The sequence below is a fragment of the Tamandua tetradactyla genome, chromosome 6 (genome assembly GCF_023851605.1).
Source record: "Tamandua tetradactyla isolate mTamTet1 chromosome 6, mTamTet1.pri, whole genome shotgun sequence".
NCBI classification, from domain to species: domain Eukaryota; kingdom Metazoa; phylum Chordata; class Mammalia; order Pilosa; family Myrmecophagidae; genus Tamandua; species Tamandua tetradactyla.
In genome coordinates this window covers 110,854,416-110,868,668 of record NC_135332.1, presented here as the reverse complement: position 1 = coordinate 110,868,668, position 14,253 = coordinate 110,854,416, and the positions used below count along the sequence as shown (strand labels likewise).

The 14,253-nt window shown below is 36.4% G+C and overlaps 1 protein-coding gene across 11 annotated transcripts in view; it reads right to left on the bottom strand.

Moving 5' to 3' along the window:
• CSPP1 (centrosome and spindle pole associated protein 1) overlaps window positions 1-14,253 on the bottom strand; it is a 234,531-nt gene that overhangs the window by 53,092 nt on the left and 167,186 nt on the right. For all 11 annotated transcript variants that reach the window (XR_013178240.1, XM_077166946.1, XM_077166937.1 and 8 more), the window contains 4 exons: window positions 7,728-7,832; window positions 5,821-5,887; window positions 4,900-5,017; window positions 1,035-1,174 (listed from right to left, as the gene is read on the bottom strand). Coding sequence is in view for 10 of the 11 variants with exons in the window: in XM_077166946.1 (XP_077023061.1) it covers window positions 1,035-1,174; window positions 4,900-5,017; window positions 5,821-5,887; window positions 7,728-7,832 (430 nt within the window). In the remaining variant the exon portion in view is untranslated. The remainder of the gene's footprint in view (window positions 1-1,034; window positions 1,175-4,899; window positions 5,018-5,820; window positions 5,888-7,727; window positions 7,833-14,253) is intronic.

Sequence of the window (14,253 nt, the reverse complement as noted above, 5' to 3'; positions counted from 1 at the left end):
ATTTTCTATAATAAATATGTATATTTTTTAAATAGGAAAAATAAGTAATATTCAAGTTCTGGTTTATCTGTTATCATATAACCAAATATCCAACAATTTGCCTCCTCCAGTCCAATACCTACTCTGCTAAATGCTTCTCAAGAAAAGTCATAAACATACATACTGGCTTTTCTACAAATTTTCAAGGTCTCAGGCCTTCAGGTTCTTTGGCAATCCTGTTTCCCTACTAAGTTTTTTCCTTGTATCCCCTAAGTAGCCATATCAAATCTTCACTACTCTTTCTTCAAATCCCCTATATTTCTTCCTGCCTAATCAGGGCTCCTGCAATGTTCCACAATCATCCTCTTCTTCTCCAACATCCCAAATGTCTTCCTTCCCTAACAGTTCTTCACCAGGAGCATTTTAACAAGTTCCTCCAGCTCCTGCACACTCTCTTTTTCCTTTCCCAGCCAAGCTTCTTTCAAAGGTTCTCTTATGTTTATTGCCTCCAACACGTTGCCTCCTCTTCAGTCCTCATGCCAAAGGTGACTGGCTTCTGATCCCAGTGTTTCACTTAAAAAGATCTAGCCAGGTCACCAGTGACCTCTGATCCAACTGACACTGTCATCTCCCATGATCCCTTCCTCCTTGAAACATTCTCTTTCCTCACTTTTCAAGATACCAAATTCTCCTAGTATTGCTGGAACAAGAAGCAGTCATTTCAACTTCTCTTTCTCAGTCTCTTTCACAAGCTCATTTTCCTCTATCCATCTGTCATTAAATGTCAGGTTCCATTCTTCTCACTATTCTGTATAATTTCATTCAGTTCCAAGGCTTTAAGAGCTAGAGGCTTATCAAAAGAAAATATTTAGCCAAACTAAGGCTTCTCCTATCCAGTTGGTTAACTGAGTAACTAAAGTTCAAAGAAGTTATAACTTTAAATATATATCATAAATGAAATTTTTATTTAAAAAAGGGCTCAAATATCTTTGAAGACATTTGGATAAGGGTAGAATATTCCTGTTGTACCTTTAAAACAGCAACATTTGACTCACCTCTATCTTTCAGCTCGTTAAAATCATGAATATTTTGAAAAACAGTAGGGTCAAAGCCCTTAGGAGACTGGCGTCTGACAGGAGCTTGCAACCGATGTCTGGCCATATCAAAAATATCCATAGGATTCCTTTCTTTTTTCCTGTAGATAAAGGACAAATTATGATAAATATGCTTTACAGGAAGAAAATATGAGTTCACATTTAATTCCCTATACAAGAAATATGACATCCTTCACACCACAGCACACTATAAAAATTATACTAAAAGTTCTACTATTTCAATTTCTTACATTAAAAATTAGGATATTTGTAGGGTCATTTTGTTCATAATCTTTCAAACTGCTCAGATGGAAGGTACTTACAAGAAAAGAATGATTCAGATTTACTTCAAAATGTTCATGTGGTAGAAAGATCACAATCTTTGAAGTCAGAAAGACCTAAATTCAAATATCTGCTCCGTTACTTACTGGTTGTTTGCTCTTGATTTCATTATTTGTAAAATGCAAGTATCTATTTCCTAATAATGTTACTATGAGCATGAGAGTTGAGAGAAATTATACTCTTTAAAGCACTCAACAGTGTCTGGCATGTATTAGGTGCTCAACAAATGCTATCTTCCCCTCACCCAAAAACAGATTACACAGAAGAAATATGGCATTAATATGCTGGCCAATATAATGGGTATTTTAACCATAGTCCCCAGCACAAATTTCAGAATAGGCTTTCACAGAACTTGAAATCTAATTAGTTAATTACTACTCTATTTCTATGCTATCTAGGAAATTAACAGAAATAGGCATATACCTCTGAGTAAGTTAATTTTCTGCTAAGGTTTTGCAGGAGTGAAGATAAGAAGATAGGGATGGGGGATGGTATCTATAGCCCTGAAAATAAACCAGTTGACTATTGCTGCATCTCCCAGCACTGGATAGGCCCTTTCTTCTATTTGTCTAGCCTTAATATAATCCCTTTGTCTCAAAGTGATATAATTAAAACCCAATGATGTTTTAAATTGTCTACAGTAAGCTCAACTGGAACTCAGGTATCCAAACTCTCTTTGGGACTCTACCATAGATAAAATAGATAAAATCATATAGTCTTCACTTTAATTTGGACATTCCATACGTGCCAAAATTATGGAGCAATAAACCTTATTCTGTATATAAAAAAGGTAAACATATAAAAAATACAATGACCTCTCAATTACATCGAAGAAATTGACCTACCATGTGAGAATTAGTCACTGAAAATTACCAATTCAAAGTTAACATTTCATTATGTAGCCTGTCACTTATTTGAAATTTCCCCACCCTGTACATCTACCCAGAACATGCTTAGAGAAAACCTATTAAGCATAATGAGTCAGCTTTAATATGCTACATTAATATCCCACCACACACTGGATTAGAGTCAGAAACATTAATATGAACTTAATATGCCTACAAGAGGATGGGCACTGGAACAGTAATAGATATGTGTGGAATGCAGGAGTTAGGGTATAGACATCTATCACCCAGCTCTGTCCTCAGAGAGGGCCTTCGAAGCAATGGCACTCAGTACAAAGAGCACACCCAGGTCCCAGATCTTGATCTCTAACACAACTCTCCAGTAAAAAGTACCAGAGATCCTTGGAGAAATGGCTGATTTTAGGACTGGTCAGGGAAAATACAAGATGATCCTGAAGCATCTAGTATTACCAGAAAATAAGGAAATACTAAAAGACAAAAGGATGGAGGCATGTCAAAGAGAGAGAGGAGGCACCTGGCCTGCAGTACCAAAGTTGAAACAATATGAGGAACAAAAACCAAGAATGTGGTATGGGATTATAACCTAAAGTACAAAATAAATATACATGACAATATACTGATGTAAATAAGTAAACAGGGGAGAGGAGACAAATCTTTCTTATAGAAAATTTCCAAATAATACATATAGATAACCCCGCTGCAGGAGATGGAGCTTAATCCCACTTCTTTACCTCCTGTGCAAGTGTACTAGACTTAAGTGACTGGCTTCCAAAGAACTGTGACCACATGGTGGAGAAAACTGTAAACACAATATTAAATGAGGAATTAAGGTTCACATCATCAAGGGTATCATGTGGATCTCAGGTGCCCTGATATAGTGTGAGGAAAAGGCACTTCACCTCTGCTATTTTTTTCCAAAACCCTTAACACCCCAGTATAATGATGAAAAAAACATCAGACAAACCCACATAGGGAATATTCTACAGATACCTAGCCCAACCAGGACTTCTCAAGACTGTGAAGGTCATTAAAAAAAACAAGGAAAGACTGAGAAACTGTCATAGACCAGAGGATGCTGGGAGAAGTAAATGCAATGTGGTAACCTGTACTAAATCCCGGAAAAGAAAGAGGAGGTTAAGAGAAAAACTGGAGAAATCCAAAAAGACTAGAATTTAGTTAACAGTAACATTCCAATGTCTAGTGTACCATATGACAAGTATCCCCTGGTAAGGTTGGATGTTAACAATGAGAAACACTGGGTGAGGGGTAAATGAGAATTCCCGGGTTATCTTTGCAACTTTTCTACAATCTAAAACTACTTCAAAATAGAAAGTGCATTTAAAAAAAAAAAAAAGGAAACAATGATAGGTGCCTACCACATTGATTTTTTGATCTACTAAAATAGACTGCAACCTGCAGTTTGTAAAACTGCTTTAGAAAGTTTATGAGTCCTTTTAGCAAAAATTATCAGATATATGTTTGGTAGCTTGTAAGTTATTTTGCTGGAAAATAAACATTTCAGAAAGCATTACATTGTTGAAGGAAATGTAAAAATTAGTTTTAGAATGTAACTGTCCATGATCTTTTCATTCTGAAATTTCTTCCTGTCATTTTCCCCAAGGGACTAAATTTCTATCCTTCAGTTTTGTAGGAGAAGGCTAGTAAGAAAGAGAAAATAAGGAGACTGTTTTTATAATTGTCTAGTCTATGTTATCTTCTAGTCTTGTTTCAACTATTACTTTGCTATTAATCTTCCTTATCACTTAGATTGAGTTAAGAAACAACTTCGGCATTCATTTGCCTTACATGCATAATTTCCCAAACGAATCAATTATTTTCCACGTACTAATTTCTACAGTGAGACAAACTGTCCATCCTAAAAACAGAACCTGAACAATTAATGCTTTCAATATTGAGCTTTTACTAAGTTTAATCCTGTTAAATATTTTGTGATTAGGGATAATATATTTTCTCTTGAAGGAAGTCTTCTTCATCTCTCTCTCTCCTCCCCCATCTCTTCTTCCTTATGATCACCATTATTGCCATAATTATATTGTTGGCAGTGTGGAAGGGCAATTTAAAAGTTCAATATGTAAAGATTTTATAGTAGGTTCAATATTCATTAAATATCACATATTTTCACAGTGAACAAATTCAATAAATGTGGACAAATATCTAATGCAGGCAACTTTATCTTCTTAAAAACGAAGGATGTGAATATGAAAACACATATTAAAGAAAGATTTGTTTGCCAGAAAAGAAAACTTACCACATTTACAAAGGTCAACGGACCCAAGTCAGAAATCATATACTATTTTGGATTAGTTGCACCACTGATCCTCTCCACTAGAATATTTAAGTCATTATTTAGGTAGACATCTAGCTAAACAGGGGCAAGGCTATTTCAATCATTATAATTTTGCCATCAATCTGTTGATAACAATTTTAAAGCATGCAAACTATCCATTCTACTACATGGCTTTACAATTAAGATGAATTAATGCCATTCCAAAACTGTAGAATTGTTGGATAGTTTCTGACCGACTGATACGATTCCTTAACCAGAACATAAAACAAAACATTCAAGAAAAAAACAAAAAATGTGATTCAAAACTTGCCTTATCTGAATTTCATCTTCACTATCCATCTGTAGCAACCGCCCCTGCAGACGTCTTTCTTCACTACGAAGCTGTTTTCTCATTTCTGATAATTCCATAATGACATTTTTTTTCTCTTCTGCAAATTCCCATTAATAAGTTAATTAAAAAGACATATCAGAATAAAAACCTAAGGATTCAGAGATAGTCTTCCTTACTTTAATTAATAGTACAATTATAAAAATGTGCTATCATCAACTCCAACAAATATTCCATATCAATGCCAGGTGTTGGGGGCAGAGTGGTGTATGGAAATCCTGTATTTTATACATGACTGTACTATAAATCTACAACTTTTCTAGTTAAAAACAAAACAAAACAAAAGCATAGCCTGCCTTAGCATAAAGCTATAATGTTCAGACTTTCATAAAAGATATTTTAATGTTATATACATACACACATATTCAGATCATATTTATGAATGCAATTAAGATCCACAAAATGCATTTCTGATAATTGTAAGAATTTCAAAAGTTAAGAAATATTTGTGGGGAGGGAGTGCAACTACAAAGAGTAGTAGCAAAAAGAGAGTTCCTTTGCGGTTTTAAAACATTTTTTATCTTGATTGTAGTGCTAGTTACACAAATTATACATGTGACAAAACTGAATTAAATTACCTAGACACATGCATGCACACATATTTATAAATGCATGTAAAAACTGGTGAAATGTGAATAAGGTCTGTACAGTGTATCAATGTCAATTTCCTGGTTGTGATATTGTACTATGTAACATGTTACCACTGGGGAAAACTGGGTGAAAGGCACATGGAACCTGTCTATTATTTTTGTAACTTCCTGTGGGTCTCTATTTCAAAATAAAAGGTTAAAAAAGAAAGATCCTAGGTTTACTCTAGATTATAGGTGTAAAAGTTAACTGTACCTTCTGCACGAAGCTGATTTTTCCTGGCAGGTACAGGAGGAGACTGTGCCCTGGACATGGAACTTTCCTATTTAATAATCATGACAAAGGTATATTCAGGATGTTTTCCACACTCAGAAACTTGAAAGGGGTAATTTTCTGAAATAACTATATGTAAAGGAAGCCAAGCCCCCAATGTCCTACCTATAAGCTTATCTACAACTATATGTATTTGTCTTTCTCATCACAAGGAAAGTGTCTTTGCCCCTATTCAAAGATAACCCTTTCACCTGTACTATCTTATGAGCAACTAACTCCTGCCTCCTCCTTCATTCTCTTATCTCCAATCTCTTCCTCTTTCCTAGAACCTTCCTCTCAATCTATGCTTAAAGACCTTTCCCTGCTTTAAAAAAAGATTCTTCCCTCAACCTTTAGCACTCACTATTTCTTCCCTTCATGGTCAAGCTTCTTCAAAGAATAGCAAATGCAGTACTTATGGCATCTACCTCCGTATTTCCATCCACTCTCAACAAAGAGCTATTGCTTGCTTCTACCCCATCACTCCACTAATACTGCTTTGACCACGGTCACAGAGTGAATCCCCAAGTGACACATTTAAAGGGCCTTTTAAAGCCTTAATTTTACTTGGCCTCTCAGCAGCAAATGATACCACTGCCAGCTCTGTCACCTTCTCTGTCTCCATCTCATTTCCCTGCTTCTTAAATGTTGGTAATTCTTCAGCGTTCCAACTTCAGCCTTCTTCACTTTTTGCACACAGTCACCACAGACAACTGTACTGATCTCATAAGCACCTATATGCTAATGACTCTCAAAATTACAAATCCAGTCCAGAATCCTTCCTTAGTCACAACCCATATTTTCAACTGCCTACTCTATATATCCTCCACCAGACACTTGAAAGTTATCATTGACTCCTACCTATCCCACATTCAGTAAATACCACTATTTACGTCTCCTAAAAGTGTCTTGAAGCTGTCATCCCTTCTCAGTTCCTAGTGTCACTGCCTTTATTTAGGTAACCAAAGTCTTGCTTCCAGACTTCTAACAAAGCACCTTATCTTGTCTCCAGGTGTACAGTCTTGTTCTACCCCCATTTACATCTCCATACTACTGCCAAAGAGACCATTATACAAGATGAAAATGGCCAGGTCATTCTCTTACATATAATACTATAATGCATCCCCATGCACTATCTATTGCAGATTTCCTAAAACAGAATCTCAGAGGGTAGGTCTCAGGAAGATGTTCTTCCAATATTCTTTGCTTATTGTCATTAGCATGTTTGGAACCCACCAGCTTATGGGATAAAGTTAAACTCCTTAACACTCCATACACCTGGCTATATATGTTCTGATCTCTACCTCCTCTGCACCCTCATTCACAGACTTAATACCAGACCATACTAAACCATGGAATCCTCCCCTGGTGTACCATGCTTGCCACACTTCCATCTGTGCCTATGCTCATGCTCAAAGTCTCTCAACCTTCTTTCTCTTTTTGGCCAATTCCTATTCATTTTTCAACACTTACCTCAAAGATCAACCCTTCTAGAATACTTCCTCTACTCTCCTTTTAATTGTAACTTAGTCAAAAGTTACAAGGGACTTCATTAGGACATCTACAGCTAGCTAGCAGGGATAAGTCATCAAAGAAAGGCGATTCTTGAGGGACCTGGACAAGGATCATTTGCTAAACTGTGGTTTGTCAGAGAACTTAAACTTTCGATAATACCAAGTATTATCAGTTACAACTGAAGCAGCAGGCAAATTAATGGAGGCATAACCAAGTTTCAAATCTGAACAAATTTAACCTAGCCAAATATGGGTAATAAGAAAATCTCATTCAACCCTTTCCCCAATCCAGAATAATTGAGTCAAGATCAACAAAACAAAACAGAATGCATATACCTGAATAAAGGAACTTATGATGGTGTCAACCGAAGGAGGTCTTTGAAGTTTGCTTGCAAGTTTGTTCTGAAGAGCAGGAACTACAGGTGAAGGCTGTCTGAAGTGCTGAAAGTTAAAAATATACATACATACACATGTGTACACATGTGTATATGTGTATACAGACAATAGTTAACAAGATCATCTAAGAAGTTCAGATTGCTATTACTTTTATTTAATAAAACACTTCACAAAAAAGTCAGAAATTCAACTCCATAAAATATATCAGTTATGATAACCATAAATGGATTTAGATATCCCTATTAAAACACTGATTTTCAGATTAGTATTAAATAATTATTACAAACTAAATAAAGCAGCATTATACCAAATATCAAGAAACAAAAAAGAAAACCATAAGCCAAAGTAAAAAAAAAAGGCTTACTAATAAAAGAAATAGGAACCAGAAAAATCTTTTTCTGGAAAACAATACAAATAAACCATTAATCTCTAGATTCCTTGTTACCTAGAATACCTCGGATGAGGGAATTTATCAGATCACAGAAGGGTTCTATGTTTCTATGAGTAAGATAGAGTTTCAGTTTACAGTGTAGCAAGACTAACAGTTCCCAATGTCACATTAAAATTAAAATACTGAAAAAGATAAAAACTCCCAACAAAATGCAATAGTAACTATCTGGGTTAAAAAAAAAACAGTTCAGAGTATATGCATGGATGTTAAATTCCTCATTTTACATAGTAAAAAAAAAGCAAATATCAGATTCAATGTTGACTTTAAATTAGACATAAATGATAAAATTTTTTAAGCAGTTATGAAAAAAACATAAACCTGTTAAAGAACTAGAGAGGATGAAAGCAAACAAACCAAGAAAAAAATAACTACCAAGGAAGCAGAATCAAACAACATCAGAAGTTGAATTAATAAGAACAAATATATCAGTTAAAAACATAAATGGACACAGATATCTCTAAAAATATGACAAAATTCAAGAAATGAAGTAAGTACACAAACTCTGGAAATTAAAATTATATGACACAAAAGTAAAGGCTAAGGGGCAGTGCGACAGTAGCTCAGTGAGAATTCTTGCCTGCCGTGCTGGAGACCATGTAAGTAAGTAGGTAAGTAAAGCAAGCAAGCAAGCAAATAAAGGCTAAAAGGGTAGGCAAAAACATATTTAGGCATATGTAAATGAAAAAAAAAGACAGCAATGTGGTTAACTACAGAATTGAGGGCAAATGTATTAAATGGGACAAAACTATCTCGTTTATCGTACTTTACAAACTATAACAGTTATAACATCAAATATTCCTAAGAAAGTATTTTTTTTTAATATAAGAAATTATCAGAAACACAGTTGTGGGTAACTAGCAACCCTCATTCTTAAATGACGAATTTTACATAGAAATTAGTGATATGGGACTTCTGGGAAGACGGCAGAATACAGTAGGCTGGACTCTCCCCTCTCCTTGGAACAAGAAAGGGAGCAGAAAAAATGGCTGGCTTGGGAAATCTTTCCAGCAGCTGTGTAGGTGGCAGCACCCACGGGAAGCCCATAGGTGCACCTAATCGCCCACCACGAAAGTAACTAAGGGGCGCTGAGTTCAGTCCTATAAAGTACCTTAAACAGCGGCTCAGCCAGGTGCTGGAGCCATGGTAGCTGCCCTGCCCCACACGCCAATACCACCCACGCCATCTCAGCCAGCCGCTGCAGTACCGGAGAGGCAGCCCAAGAGGAAGCGGTGGCTCAAGAGCACCACCTGCTGAGAAAAAGCATTAAGTGCAATCCTAGCTGCCTAAATTGTTTGGGTTTTTTTACTTTCTGTGGGCACCAGTCTGAGCTCATTATCAATAATACCTTGAGCTATCTCCTTCTGACTTGTGGCCTACTATTGCTGAGATGTTTTGGGGGTTGTTCTGTTTTCTTTTTTTTTTTTTTGGTGCATGGGCCTGGAGTTGAGCTCTGGTCTTCCACATGGTAGGAGGGCATTGTGCCACTGAACTACCCATGCACCCCAAGTTAGCTTTTAATAGACCCTCAAATAGAATTGTACCCCTCTATTAGATCTAGGACTTGATTTGGCAAGGAATTACTGCCATACCAAGCTCAAGAGGAGCCCTTCAATGCAAATCCAACCAAATACAAGACCTTAGACGAATGGAAGAAATCTACTTTCAAAATAACCTTATTAAGATTATCAGATGCCCTGAAAGCAACAGAAAACACAAAACATGTAAGATTCAGATAGACAAGTCCCAGGCAAATGACCAAATAAAATCAACAGAGGGGACATGGAATTTGGAACAATTAATCAAAGCTGTTCATAATGATATAAAAGATATCAAGAAGATATCAAAAGAGAATAAAGAACAATTTGAAATACACTGCAGACCAAATTAGAAATATACTAAAGACACATGATACCAGATTCGACGTAGCGGAAGAATAAGTGAGCCAGAAAATAGGACAAAAAACTTGAGTGCACAAAAGAACACACAGCAAGAAAGATGAAAAAATGGCAATGGATTTCAGGGAAAGGAAGGACAACAGGGAGCACACAAATATAAGAATCATGGAGGGGTTGCGCAGGGTGGAATGAGTTCATTTCTGCTCTGTGGAACAAAACAGGGGACAGGGTAAAAATGACTGGGAATGTAGTCCCAAGGTGTGAGTAATCAAACAGGGTCTCTAGAGAGTTTTGAGGAGGAGAAATGCAAGGGGGTGTGTGTGTGTGTCAGAATGTGTAAAGTGGGGTGGGTCAGGTGACTAGTATCCCCATCAGAGGTGGGCTGCCACGTGATGGGAGGTACAGTTGGAGGGAATGGATTGTCCTGCTGCTCCAGGTTGCCCCAGCTGCTGGCTGGGGAGACCTCCCCACATGTGTTGTAGTTACAGTGTCCACGGGAAGCCCAGGGGCAGACCTGATTGTCCACTACAGAGGGGCCAGGTCTCCAGGTATAGGGAGCGATCGCCCAGCTGGGTGCTGGGAATAGGTGATCCTGCATGCATGATGTCTGGCAGACCAGTAGGGCACTGGATGGTGCAGGTGAGTTAATTCCCCAGGCACTGGTCGGCTTCCCAATCCTGCCTGCATCGTGCAGTGCCCTGCAATACATGCAAGCCTCTGCAGGCCAGGAGAAGCAGGCCTGAGGGAGGAACGCCTCAGGCAGCCACCTGATAGCAAAAACCACTATGTGCAGGCCAGTTGCTAAAGTCCAGGAGGGATGACCCTGAGGGGAAGAGGTATCTCAGGACTGCTACCTCCTGGGAAGAAGGGGTAAGTGCAGGCAGGCTAACTCCTATCTGGCTAGGTTTTTATTTTATTATTCTTTTCCTAAGATTCGCTATTTTCCCCTTTTTGTCAAATATATTTTATTAATATAACTGTTTTATTATTTTATTTTATAGGTATTTTGTATTTTTATTGATTCTGTTTTTCATTTCTTATTTTATATATTCATTTTTATTATTCTATTTTATTTCATTTATTTTTATTATTATTACTTTTTCCTAAATTTTCCCTTCCTTTGGTGGGCACCAGTCTGAGTTCACTAGTGTCTCCTTTTGACTCTGGGACTTACTATTGCTGAGATGTGTTTTGTTGTTGTTATTATTGCTGTTTTTTCATATTTTTATTATATTCTAATTTTATTATTATATATATTTTTTCATTTGGGGGCTGCATGGACCAGGAATCAAGCCTGGGTCTCCCACACTGGGGTGGGGGGGGGGGGGTTAGGCATTCTACCACTGAAGTACCCGGTATCCCAGCCTAGCTTCTAAAAGACCCTCAAGTTGAGTTGGATCTGCAGCAACAAGAGATGCAGATCTTGATTTGGTGGGGAATAACTGACAAATCAAGTGCAAAAGGAAACCATCAATGCAAAACCAAGTTAATACAAAACTTTAGATATATAAAGGAAACCAACTTGCAAAATAACCATAATCAGGTAATCAGATGCCCCAAACACAACAGAAAATCACAAAGCATGTAAAGATTAAGCAAAAATGGCTCAGCCAACAACCAAATCAAAATTTCAGATGGGATACTAAATAAGATCTACCCAAGGATATTTATAAAGAAATAAAGGATATCAGGAATATACTAGAAGAGCATAAATAAGAATTCAGCAGATGAAACAGAAAAATGGCAGATCTCACAGAAATGAAATATGCAGCAGATCAAATAAGAAATTTGCTAGAGATATACAATAGCAGAGTCAAAGAAGCAGATGGAAGAATAAGTGAGCTAGAAGACAGAACAAAAGAACAAATAGCAAGAAAAATGGGAAAAATGTAACTGGAACTTAGAAGCACAAACACAAGAATCATTGGTGACCCAAAAGGAGAAGAGAAGAGTAAAGGGCTAGGAAAGTTAGTTGAAGATATGATTGGGAAAACTTCCCAAACCTTATCAAAGACAAAAATACACAAATCAAAGAGGCCCAGCAGCACCAAACAGAATAAATCCAAATAGCCTACTCTAAGACACAAACTAATCAAACTATCAAATGATGAAGAGAAACAAAGTCCAGAAAGCAGCACAAGAAAAGCAAACTACTATATACAAGGAAAAACTCATAAGACTGACTTCAGACTACTCAACAGGTACCATGGAAGCAAGAAGGCAGTGGTATGATATATTTAAGATCCTGAATGAGAAAGGCTTTCAGCCTAGAAGTCTTTATTCAGTCAAGTTAACCTTCAAAAATGAGGAAGAGATTAAAATATTCAAAGACAAACAAAGACTGAGAGAATTAGTCTCTCATGACCTATAAGAAGAACTAAAGGGAGTCCTATACACTGAAAAAGAAAAACAAAAGGAGAGGAAGATCTGAAGGTAAGTACAAAATTAAAGAATATAAGTAGTGGTAATTTAAAGGATAAAAAGAGAGAGAAGGAAAAGAATACATAAATCTGACAGAAACTAAGGAATAAGATGATACAGTCAAGAACTCCTTTTATAGTAATTACTTTGAACATTAACAGACTAAACTCACCAATTAAAATATACAAACAGGCAGAATGGAATAAAAATATATAATTCATCTATATGCTATTTAAAAGAAACACATCTTAGACTCAATGACATAATTAGATTGAAAGTGAAAGGATGAAAAAAATCTGTGCAAGTTATAATCAAAAGAAAGCAGGAGTAGCTATACTAATATCAGACAAAACAGACTAAATGTAAAGATGTCAAAAGTGACAAAGAAGGACACTACATATTAATAAAAGCGACAATTCGCCAAGAGAAAATAGCAATCATAAATATATATGCTCCCAATCAAGGAGCTCCAAAGTACATGAGGTAAACACCGGCAAAACTGAAGGGAGATAAAGACATTTCAACAATAATAGTGGGAGACTTCAATACCCCACTCCCCATTATAGACGGAACAACCAGACAGAGGATCAACAAGGGAAACAGAGAATCTAAAACAATGCACTAAATGTATTAAACCTACTAGAGATATATAGATCATTACACCCCAAAACAACAGGATATACTTTCTTCTCTAGCACACATGGAATGTTCTCCAGGATAAATCATATGCTGGGACACAAACTGAGTCTTTACACATTTAAAAAGATTGAAATTATCCAAAGCACTTTCTCTAATCACAACAGAATAAAACTGGAAATTAATAATCAACAAAGAACTAGAGCTTTCACAAACATATGGAGATTAAACACATACTCTTAAATAATCAATGGGTCAAAGAAGAAATTGCTAGAGAAATCAGTAAATATCTGGAAATGAATGATAATGAAAATACAACATATCAAAATCTATGGAATGCAGCAAAGGCAGTGTTAAAAGGGAAATTTATTGCAGTAAATGCCCATATTAAAAAACAAGAATGAGCAAAACTTGAGGATAACTGCTCACATGGAGAATTTAGAGAAAAAAAAAAACAGCAAACTAACCCCAAAGTAAATAAAAGAAGAGAAATAATAAAGACTAAAGCAGAAATAAACAAACTGAAGAACAAAAAAACAACAGAAAGTATCAACAAAACCAAAATTGGTTCTTTGAGAAAATCAGTAAAATTGATGGACCTCCTAGCAGACAACAAGGAAAAACAGAGAGCATGCAAATAAAATCAGAAACAATAGGGGGGTCCATTACCACAGATCATAAAGAAATTTTAAAAATCATAAAAGAATATTACGAACAACTTTATAACAACAAACTAAAACACTTAGATGATGTTCTAGTTTGCTAGTTTCCGGAATGCAATAAACCAGAAATGGAATGGCTTTTAAAATGGGGAATTTAATAAGTTGCTAGTTTACAGTCTAAGGCCAAGATAATGTCCCAATTTTAGCAAGTCTATAGAAATGTCCAATCAAAGGCATCCAGAGAAAGATACCTTGGTTTAAGAAGGCTGATGAAGTTCAGGGTTTCTCTCTCAAGTGAAAAGGCACATGGTGAGCATAGTCAGGACTTCTCTCTCAGCTGGAAGGGCACATGACCAACACGGCATCATCCGCTAGCTTTCTCTCCTGGCTTCCTGTTTCAT